The sequence below is a fragment of the Solanum dulcamara genome, chromosome 11 (genome assembly GCF_947179165.1).
Source record: "Solanum dulcamara chromosome 11, daSolDulc1.2, whole genome shotgun sequence".
In the NCBI taxonomy this organism is placed as follows: Eukaryota; Viridiplantae; Streptophyta; class Magnoliopsida; order Solanales; family Solanaceae; genus Solanum; species Solanum dulcamara.
The window spans coordinates 12,439,127-12,450,717 of NC_077247.1; the positions used below are offsets into that span (position 1 = coordinate 12,439,127).

The following is an 11,591-nucleotide window of genomic DNA, read 5'->3' on the forward strand; positions in this document are numbered from 1 at the left end:
AGTTTATCTTATTTTTCATGTCTTAAATTTACATGCTATGTATGCTAAGAGGCTTAATTGAAATCCTTCAGATTTTTAATCGTCGTATCATATCTAGGACCTAGCATGAATCGTGACATTAATAGTTAAGACATTTCAAAAAATTTTTTTTGAAGAATTTAAATAATAACATGGATCGAGGAGAAAAAGTGAAAGTACAAACAACTAAAGAAATTAGGAGGTCGCCGCTAGTTTATCCATCATTAATTCAAACATCACTTACATTGAAATTTTTAAAGAACAACCGCTATTATATGCATTGTAAATTTGGCTAATATAACTAGAATTATCAAATATCAACCAAGAGAAGGACGAGGGACAATACATGAAATACATGGATTTAAGCCGTTACTTTATTGGCTTAACACTAACAGAAGGATGAATCTTGTCATTTATAAGATAATTAATTTTTGAAAACGTGTATCTCATGCTAATTAATATTAATATTTTAACATGACATAAATAATATTGAAATATGTATGTGATGAAAATAGTAAGAGGAAAATACAATTACAAATTGATGAATAATTAGTTTATTGGACTAATATATATTGTCATCGTAAAACACTCACTTCTTAAAAATGTTTTTAAATTATGAATGTGAGAATATCTTTTATTTTCTAGAGGTGAAATATGAATTTGGGGAGAAAAAAAGTTTCTTTTAATACCATCTTCTAATATCATTGGATCAAAATAGTAAGTGGATGAATAAGCAGAAAACACGTTTGAGTGAACCCATGAATAGTTCAAAAAGAGTAAATCAAAACATTATAAGGATAACAAGTTAATAAAGAAGAAAAAATAAATAAAATTAACTTATGTTTTGGGGAAAAAAAATTATTAGCATGCTCTTGAAAAACAACCCAAAAATTGGAGACAAAACTTACTTAACAACTTTTGAATACATGAAATTAAATAGCATTTTGTTATCTTCACAATGCTAATTTTTTAACCATGCTTGCAGCCTAGTATACTTAGAGATTATGATTGGTACAATTTGTTCACCAAACCTTGCTTGTCTGATATTTCATATTCCGCTAAATTTTGAACTCACTCAACGGATGCAAATCACACTTGAGGTTCTTTTTAAGAAGTAGAATAGAAAAATTAGAAATTTTGTCCTTTAGAAATGAGAGAAAATCCCTTTATTTATGGCAAAAAATAATAGCATGAACATGTGCTTGTTATGTCTTGTCATAAAAGTCATAATCTTCGAAAAAGTCATATTTTTTCAATGTAAAAAGGCGTCTGCTTTGAATATGATATAAATAAATAAATAGACATAAATATAAAATATAAAATATATACTAAATTGAGTGTTTTTAATTAAAGGTATTATAGTAATTTAATTTTCAAATTAGAAAATTTATACTTTTAAGATCGTATGAAAAATGTATCGATGGATAGATTAAAGAATGATTTTTTTTTGTTTACAATGATAATAAAAGGATATAGTTTATATAATAATTAAGAGATGATTTTGGCGAAAAAGTAGAGATATAATTGGACACGTTTGCTTACGAAAAGGACCTTTTCTTAAGTTGAAGACGTAAGGGGTCTTTTGGGTTGAATGCTGTGACTGTGAGCGTCGAATCCAGAGCTTTTGTCGAAGATGGGCAAGAAGGAGATAATTACAAAAGCAGAGGAGTTGGTAGAGAAAGCAATGAGAGGGAACGATGCTTCACATGATGCTGCCCATGCCTTCCGAGTTAGAGACCTTGCCCTTTCACTTGCTCACGAAGAAACCCTTTCTACTTCTCCTCATTCCATGTTAATCGTAAGCTTTCCCCAAATTACTACTCATAAATACCTAATAACTAGATAGAGGGTTAAATTTTTTGCCATATTAATACACTTGTGTTAAAGATTTGATGGGTACAAGATTGTTTGATCCACTGATCATTTATTTCTTCTTTTAGCCATGTGAGTTGCTGGTGGATAATTTTTCCCTTGACAGAATTTGGACATTCTAAACCATACTATCTGTATTAACTAAATTGATTAGTTTGCCTAATGGGATACATAAACCCATGTGGGAAGTAGTTTGCTTAAAGTTAAAAACATATTTTAAACCGTGCATACTTGTACTTGTATTGATGCCTTAGGTTAATCCTTACAATTTTTTTACTGATAGGCCAAGAAATGTTGGTTTTAAACTTTTGAGGGGTATATGCATCTCATCGTTCAAAGAACAAAATTTGCTAATATTCCATGGCAACAACCTATGTTCTTTCTAGTTGGGAGGATGGGGTTGAGTGTAATATACACTATCATTATACACAGCATGCAATTTCGTTCATAACATAGCACTAACTTATAAGTATCCAAGTGCATCTACCTTTCATATATGTAGTCAAAGTGTTGATTAGTATGAGCAAAATGTATATATATGGGTGTACCTGTGCTCTATTTTCTCTTTTATCTTCTCTTTTTCATCTTTTAGGCGTTTACAAAAGTTTTAACTTTTCTTGCTATAATTTCAGGTAGAACTGGCTGCTCTTCTACATGACATAGGTGATGGCTCTTTCACTATTATTTTGATATATTAGAGCTTTAACTTGGAGCCACTGATTTCCATACTGTTAGAACGCTTTTTGTCATACTTTACTCAGTACTAGGGTTATCTATTTGATAATCATAAGATATACGAGGGAATAACCTTTTAGATTATGAGAGTTCTACATTTGCTGCTTGAGGTGAGGGAGGGATGGGATGGGATCTATTTGATGACTGTAAATTACCAGAGAATTGAAAGGAAATATTATAAGCAATTGTGTTGGTGTGTGCGAGCTGGCATCTCTCTGCTTATAATCAAGTTTTGTCGTTAATCCTCTGGTATGTTATGTAACTTATCAGATTCTCTCTGGCTTTCTGAATGCAGGTGACTACAAATACGTAAGGTTAGATTCTATCATATTACATGATAAGAAGGATTTCTGTGTAGCCTACGTTCTCATGGTTTTGTTGTATGAAAGTTCTCTCAAAAGGTGATGATTTTCTGTATGGATGTTAATATGTCATCCATGCTATTACGTGATGCCTTCTTGAAGTGTCTTGGAAGGGTAATGTACCGCAAAGCAACCGACCTCCGGGTCATTACTTTCTGCCAACTGAAAGCCCGCTCAGTGCACTAGACTAGATTGTCAGTGCAGTGCTATAAGGCCGTCAAGATCACAGAGTGTACAAGAGAATTGAATGAAAGCTTTCGTGTGTTAATGAGAACAATGATTTCAGGAAAGTAAACATGGTGTCCTTGGGGGGAGGGGCCCCAATAAAGAGATTTGAATGCTTGCTGAAAATTCCGACTACTAGACCCTCCTTATTTATGTCCTTAAAAAATAAACACAAGTTACAGGAATTGACATAAGTAACCTGGAAAGACAGTAGCACTGTTCTTATCATCTTTTGCATGCTCTCCAGTCATTGATTGATAGCTCTAATTGGTCGTGGTTTCTTTTTGTGCAGAATAATCTTCAAAATTATGTAGTGGTCCATCCCTATACATTATGTAATTGTTGTATTTTCTCATCTTTTCCCCAGTGTTCACTCTCAATCATTGACTTTTCCAGTTTTTGCACTTCATTTGTTCTGATAACCATGGTAAGGGTAAGGGCACCTCGACTAATTCCATGGGGTACCTACTACCTCCCACCAGCACAGGTATCGGGTAACTCTATCCACCAAAGCTTAAATAAGTGGGAAGAAAATCACCTAGTATTTTTTCGCCAGCTAGGATTTGAACTTGAGGCCTCATGGTTCTCAACCTACGTCATTGACAACTAGTTCCATACCCTTGGGTTCTTCGATTATTTTTCATTTCTGATACTTTCTTTTGGCTTCTAGGGATCCATCTGAGGCAAAGATTGTTGAGGAATTTCTTCAAGGTCAAGGCATAGAGGAAGGGCTGAAGATAAAGATATTGAATATAATTAAGGGGATGGGTAAATTTGTAGATGCAGTTGATTTTCTATTATAGTTACATTATCTGTTTGGATGTAGATGTGAATTTGTTGTGGTGTTCTTCCATCTTTTTAAAATTATATTTGTTAGCACACTACCACACTCTTGTAACATAATGCAAAACTATTTTTACAAGAGTGTGTCTGGAATAGACTTTTGTCATGTAAACTATTAAACTGATTTCATTCTGGATATTTTTATAATTTTGACTGACTTCTGTCTCCTTGGTTGGAATAGACTTTTGTCATGTAAAACTTTCTGTGTTTTCATGCTTTTCTCAGTTCCTTTGGAGTGCTTGGTGGTTATGTTTCACTTTCATTTCTGCACTATAATCTGTCACATTCCTTGGGTTTCGTTTTCTCTGGAAGATTTGGACACAAGATGATTTCTATCCTTTTCTGATGATTTGAATGTATTGATAAAAAACAACGTTCCCTTTGATATAGGTTTCAAGGAAGAAATTGGAGGGCTTGCAAATAGGAATTATTCAATAGAGTTTGGGGTGGTGCAAGATGCTGATCGACTTGATGCGATTGGTGCAATAGGTGATTGATACAATTTAGTTACCTCTTGGTCACCTGTATATGTTCTGTATCCTCTCATTCTATGTGGTTGATGCTGCTGAAGAGATGAAATTATGCTGCTTGGATTTTTTCTGATTACAGACTGCTTGGTTATTTTCCTACCTTAAAAAGATACTGTCTTTCTCAATTTGGATATCATATGGTAATTACGGTTTCAGGAATTGCCCGTTGCTTTACTTTCGGTGGAAGCAGGCATAGAGTTCTCCATGACCCAAGAATTGAACCTCGATCAGATCTGTCTAAGGACAAGTACATGAACAAAGAAGAGCAGACTACTGTGAATCATTTTCATGAGAAGCTTCTCAAATTGAAGGGCTTGATGAAGACTCAGGTCAACTTATCCTTTGTTTCTGTATATTTTATTTTACCCCTTCAGAACCTTATAATTGTGCAGGAAGAATTTTCATGTGAATCATCTCTTCATTACAGGCTGGTAAGAAAAGGGCCGAGAAAAGGCACAAATTTATGGAGGAGTTTCTGAAGGAGTTCTATGAAGAGTGGGATGGGAGGGCTTAAATGAGGTATCAGTTTTCCAATTGATGTTTCATGTTCCTAAATATTTGTTCTTTGTCGTGGTTGCACACAACCAAATTTCAGAAGTTCTTTATATAATAACACTAATTGACAGACCTTCTGCATCCTATCTTAGAGTCTCAACAAAAACAACATATCCAGTGAAATATCACAAAGTGGGTCTAGAGAGGGTAGCAACAACAACATACCCAGTGAAATCCCACAAAGTGGAGTCTAGAGAGGGTAGTGTGTACGCAATCCTTATCATTATCTCTCCAAGGTAGAAAGATTGTTTTCGAAAGACCCTTGGCTCAAGCAAATCACAACAATAATAAAACGGAAAAAGATAGTGGGGAGAAACATGAAAACTAATAGTAGCAGTGCAACGCATATATGCAAGAAACCGTCACAACAACAACAAAGTGTGATCACCTAAATACAGTAAACCACAGATGATATCAAATACTAAAAGCTTAAGACTACATTATACTACAACCAACACAGTGCTCTATACTACTATTAAACCAAATACATGAATAAGCTAGTATATGACAACTCTTAACAACTTATTAACCTGATCCACGACCTCCATACCCTCTATCTAAGGTCATGTCCTCGGTAAGCTGAAGATGCGTTATATCATGTCTAATCACCTCCTCCAATACTTTCGTCCTACATCTGCCTCTACTCGATCCCACTATATCAAACTTCTCACACCTCCTCACTAGGCATCCCCACATCTTCTTTTCACATGCCCAAACCATTTTAGTCTCCCTTTCCTCAACCTGTCCACTACAGAGGCCACTCCCATTTTGTCCCTGTCATTTGTAACCTTATCGCTTCTAGTATGTTCCTACATCCATTTTTACATTCTCATTTCCGCCACTTGCATATTTTGAACCTGAGAGTTCTTCATTGGGCAACACTTCACCTCATACAACAAAGCTGATCTAACCACCACTCTATATAACTTACTTTTAAATTTTTGTGGTATGTTCTTGTCGCACAACGCCGGATGCAAGCCCCCACTTCATTTATGTCGCACCAATACAATATGTGGGATCCTCGTCGATCTCCCAATTTCCTTGGATCAGGGACCACAAATATTTAAATCTTTCTTTCTTAGTGACAACTTGTGTATCAAGTATCACTTCTACGTTTTCCTCACGCGTCACACCACTGAATTTACACTCCAAATACTTTGTCTTGGTATTGCTCAACCTGAACCCTTTACACTCCAGAGTCTGTCTCCACACCTCCAACCTATTGTTACCACGAGTCTCTTTGATCAAAATAATGTCATATCCAAATAACATACACCATGACAAATCATCCTGAATATGCTGCGTCAATTCATCCATCGTCAGACGCCAAGGCAAATAGAAAGGGCTAAACGTTGATCACTGGTTCAACCCCATATGTTTGTTAGACCCTCAGTCTAACTAAGCGATGTCGACACAGGTATGGCAAGGACTTCTACATTGGACTTGGCATGGGCATGGTGAAACAATGTAGCTGTGGCGACTAAGTGTTAATGGGCAGCAATGACCAAGAATGCTGGAGTGATGGCTAAGCAGACTTGGGTACAATGGCATGGCAAAGCAGTGGCATCGGCAAGGCAAGACTGGCATTGTGTTGACTTGACAAGGCAATGCTGTGGGACTTGATGATGGCAAGACAAAGATGGATTCAAGTGTTGGCAAGAATCAGAAAATAAAACTATGGAAGCCGCTAGAAATATTCTAAGCGTGGACAAGTGGAAAATTCGGCTAAGGCATATGGAAGACATGTGCGAGGCACATGGGCTGATGTACTTCAATTCGAATTTGTAGAGAGTTGTTAGAAATATGACTGTTGTAATTTAGTTATTTTCAGATAAGGATTCTGGTAGGCATGTGCCATGCACATGGACAATCGTAACTGCTTGTAACTTCCTGTAGAGACTTTTTAACATGGGGCAAAAATTTGACCAAGGCTCAGAACACTCTCTTGATGCCTTAGTCGAATTTCTGCCCCATTTTAAAAAGTCTGCACAAGACAGTTACAACTGTCCATGTGCCTAGCACATGCCTACCAGAATCCTTACATGAAAATAACTAAATTACAACAGTCATATTTCTAACAGCTCTATACAAATTTGAATTCAAATACCTCAGCCCATGTGCCTCGTACATGTCTTACATATGCCTTGGCCGAATTTGCCATTTGCCCACACTTAGAATATTTCTTACTACTTCCATACTTAGTTTTATTTTCTGATTCTTGTCAACTTCGTGCCAACACTTGAATTTAGCTTTGTCTTGCCATCGTCAAGTCCCATAGCCTTGCCTTGTCAAGCCTACACATTGCCCAACCTTGCCAAGCTAACACGCTACCTTGCCATGCCACTGCTTTGATTTGCCATTGTGCCCAAGTCTGCTTTGCCATCACTCTAGCATCCTTGATCATTGTTGCCCACTAACGCTTAATCGCCACAACTATATTGTTTCACCATGCCCTTGCCAAGTCCAATGTAGAAGTCCTTGCAATGCCTGTGCTGACGTCGCTTAATTAGACTGAGGGTCTAATAAACCATCCCCACCTCTTGAGCTCGATGCCCTCATCCAGACTGTTTTAAGGTAGTTATCAATTCGGTCATCAAACTGCCACAAGTCCTTCGCCTTCTCCCAAACAACATCTGCCTTAGCTTTGTCTTGCAGTGTATTAAGAATTCAGTCTTAGTAATTTTCTTGCTTCTGCCCACGACTCGGTGATCAAGTATCTCTTCTATATCTGTATCAAACTCCATTTGTACAAAAAAAGGAGCCCTCTTTGATCTGTTCCTATTCGGATCATCTTCATCTACAAAATAAGGCTTCAAGAAACGCACATGGAAAGTGGGATGAATCTTTAACCTTTCTGGCAGCTTCAACTTGTAAGCGACTTCACCCACTCGTTGAACAACTTCAAATGTGTCGTCGTATTTAGGAATCAATCCCCTATGTCGTGTCTTACTCACAATCCGTTTCCAGATTTGGGGAGTGAGTTTCAGCAACACTTGGTCTCCCACATTGAACTCTAGTGAGCGCCTATGATGGTCAACATATTTCTTCATGCGCAAGCCTTGCGCAAGTTGTCTTGTGCCTCGGATATCATTTCATGCCTATCTCTTGCAACCCTGTAAGTTGCTGGACATTTCCCTTGGCTCTTTGTTTTAGCAACATCTAGTGGAGTCATAGGCTATCTGCCTAAAACAATCTCAAACAAACTCATCTCTGTCGCTTATGGCTTATGCAGATTGTAACAAAACTACAATGTGTCAAGTAATTCCATCCAATTTTTGTGACTCGCCATCACATAGTGCCTCAAGTATTCCCCCAACAAGTGGTTTATTGTCACAAGCAGGTTTTGGATAGCATTGTTTAATATGATGGGGACCGACTTGAAGTTCTCTACTGCAAATCACCCACAAACGGATGGACAGACGGAAAGAACATCAAAGAACTTAATCACATTTATATAGAATAAATCAGTAGCAACTTCCGATGAACACAAATTAGGTACAACAATAAAGATTATAATATTTTGAGAATCTGCCTACTACCACAACTATAGATGCTTTACCCTCAACCTTAGGAAAACCAGAAATAAAATCCATGCTTACCGACAACCATGGCCGTTCAGGAACAGGCAAAGGCTGCAATAATCCTGCCTCCTTCTGACGCTCAGTCTTGTCCACTTAGCAGATATGACAAGTCTTCACGTATGCCTCTATGTCGTCTTCCATGCTAGAAATAAACTCCGGACAATAGAGCTAATATCCTCTCAACTCCTGGATGACCATCCCACGCAGTGTCATGCGCCTCTTTCATTCGATCTTTATGCACTCCACCACCATTTGGTACCACGATTCTCCCCCCTTTAAAATGAAGTAGATCGTCCTCGATCTATTACTGTCTCAAAGTCCTTTCTTTCACTTGACTCATCCACTTTACATAAAGTGAATCATTCAATGCACACAATCCGATCCTATCAAGGAAGTCATTGACAAGTTTGGAAATAGAATACACAGCAACAAATACCTCTTTTCTTCTTAAGGCATCCCCAACTTGGTTATGCTTTCCTGGCTTGTGCTCCTATAAAAAAGGGCAGCCCGGTGCACTAAAGCTCCCGCTATGCGCAGGGTCCGGGGAAGGGCCCGACCACAAGGGTCTATTGTACGCAGCCTTACCTTGCATTTCTGCCAGAGGCTGTTTCCAGGCTTGAACCCGTGACCTCCTGGTCACATGGCAGCAACTTTACCAGTTACTCCAAGGCTCCCCTTCTGGCTTGTGCTCCTATAAAAAGTCATATTCAGCCATAAACTCTTGCCACCTTGCTTCCTTTGGACTCAATTTTTTCTGCGTCTTGAAGAAAGTGTTAGCCACATTATCAGTCCGCACTATAAAGCGTGTACCCAGCAAATACACTCTCCAAATCTGCGAGCAGTGTACGATATCAACCATCTCCTTTTTATGAGTGGAATACCGCTACTCTGCATCATTCAGTTTCCTACTTTCGAAGCCACAGGATGACCCTCTTGCACCAATACGCCTCCAACAACCTTGTTTGAGGCATCAATGTGACTGGGTATGTTGTTGACTAGGAAAATACTTTTTCTTTTGTGAGGAAGTTTGAGAGATCTAAATTGATATTCACTTTCTTTTGTGGGGCATTATCGCAGAACATTATCCACATTGTGGTGGTAATTAAATTATGCTATTCATAATAGTAAGCAAATTCAGATTTTGTTAGAATTTTTAGTTGACAACAATGGTGTCATACCTTCGTGAAATACACACGAAGCGCACAGAGACCTAGCAGTTCAGGGTTTGGTATCAAATTTTGATAGATGTGATCCTCCCACGAGTTAGATAAATGTATATATACTTGTAAATACATGTGTGTGTGTGGTTTTAAAGTCTCAATTGGAGTATTCAGATGTTAGATCAGAACTGACAGAGTTCCAACCGTCAACATATTTTACACATTCAAGTTATACTAGCATCCATTATCAGTATTCAGATGAGGTTGTTTAGCATGTACTTTAATTTGCAATACCTTGTTCCAAGAGTTATAGAGGTATGCAATTGTGGGTCTGTGGACTTACCCCTCGCCTTTTACATTACAGATTCAGAAGTACTTCTTACTATCGACCAATGAGCAAACAACATTTAGTGCGCTGGTGTGCCTCTCACGGCTTCTTGGGTGTTGTGTTATTTCTATCCTTTTTAAACATTTCAGTTGGTTGCATTTGGACTCTAGAGTTGTGCTCCAATTAACTTCGTAATGATCATGTATTCGTGCTGAAATATTTAGTACTTTTACGTTCATTCTATTAAGCATCCAACTTGAGATGATATTGAGGCTGTAATTATTTTTTAGTGAACATGTCACAAGCTTACTTCTATTTATTTTTTTTACAAAGTTATTGTAAAACGAATTAGCACTTTATTTAAGCCCAAAGTGATTTGTTATATATATTTCTCAAACATAAGGTACAACGTTTGTCTGGTGTATCTGCTCAGTAGGTGCTGTCACGGTCGACGGTTGTGGGTTGTGACAGGTAAATCAATGGATAACCTTCGTCTCTTTTGACATACGATAGGTATCTTGCATAGCCTATTTGTTAGTTGGATTTTTATGTCCATAGTTAGAGCCGTTTGTTCTAGTGAGCTTTCAATCATGTTCCCATCGAACTTATCCCAAGTCCAAAACCTTATAAACCTTATTTCAAGTTGTATAAACAGTCATAGCCATCCTTGAACACGGGTCGTGTTCGACAAACGCCTTTAGATGTAGTGTTTCCAAAAAACTTGTGCTTCTTTCTGTTGTTGATTGGGGTTGTCTGAATCGTCCATCATTATTAAAGCTGGTTTATGCTTGTAGCTACTCCCGAGGGAGTAATAGCCCCGTGAGAACCCCAAGGCAGGACACCTCAGCTAGGCTGAAGAGAGTCGTACTCTACAATGTGTTGGTTGAATATGGAAAAACAAATTTTTAAATATCTGCTTTCGAACTAGGTCCAAAGTTTCACCACCATTTTATTGATGATGATTTGCAGCTTTCCAAACACGAAATCAAGTATTTCAATTAGGGGTGACAAAATCAGCTCATAAAATCATGACTCGTTCAACCTGTTTATGTTTGACGGGTTAATGATCTGCTTAATTTAGCCCATTTCTATTCAATCCGTTTTAACCCAAGTAACTTTTTGGGTGGGTTAATGGCCCCCTTATTTATTAGTTTCAGCGCATTTTGACATGTCCAATTTTAGTTTGACTTGCCCATTTGACACCCCTAATTCCAACTTAACCAAAGTCATAATTTCGGGATGTTCAAAGCACCGGTCAGAAGCAGAGGATTGTTGTCGTTGAAGAGTCCAGCGATTTAGACACCATGATCATGGAAGTCTTTGAAGAAAGGCTAAAGAATCTGAAGCAAGAATTGTCGGAACAAGATTTGCAGACAACTTTC

The 11,591-nt window shown here is 37.7% G+C and overlaps 1 protein-coding gene across 1 annotated transcript; it reads left to right on the forward strand.

Annotated features, from left to right (window-relative positions):
- The first annotated feature begins 1,548 nt into the window (after positions 1 to 1,548).
- On the forward strand, positions 1,549 to 10,524 carry LOC129872834 (uncharacterized). Its single transcript, XM_055947748.1, has 8 exons — positions 1,549 to 1,816; positions 2,523 to 2,553; positions 2,921 to 2,939; positions 3,883 to 3,980; positions 4,446 to 4,544; positions 4,742 to 4,914; positions 5,013 to 5,104; positions 10,246 to 10,524. The coding sequence occupies exons 1-7, from the start codon at positions 1,652 to 1,654 to the stop codon at positions 5,097 to 5,099; spliced, it is 672 nt and encodes a 223-aa protein (XP_055803723.1). The 5' UTR covers positions 1,549 to 1,651; the 3' UTR covers positions 5,100 to 5,104; positions 10,246 to 10,524.
- Positions 10,525 to 11,591: the final 1,067 nt, after the last annotated feature.

Excerpts from the sequence above, each read along its gene's own strand:
- LOC129872834 (XM_055947748.1), top strand. The coding sequence starts at position 1,652 with ATGGGCAAGAAGGAGATAATTACAAAAGCAGAGGAGTTGGTAGAGAAA. Across the intron at positions 3,981-4,445 it reads GAATATAATTAAGGGGATGG|GTTTCAAGGAAGAAATTGGA; the intron begins GTAAATTTGTAG and ends CCTTTGATATAG. Across the intron at positions 4,915-5,012 it reads AGGGCTTGATGAAGACTCAG|GCTGGTAAGAAAAGGGCCGA; the intron begins GTCAACTTATCC and ends TCTTCATTACAG.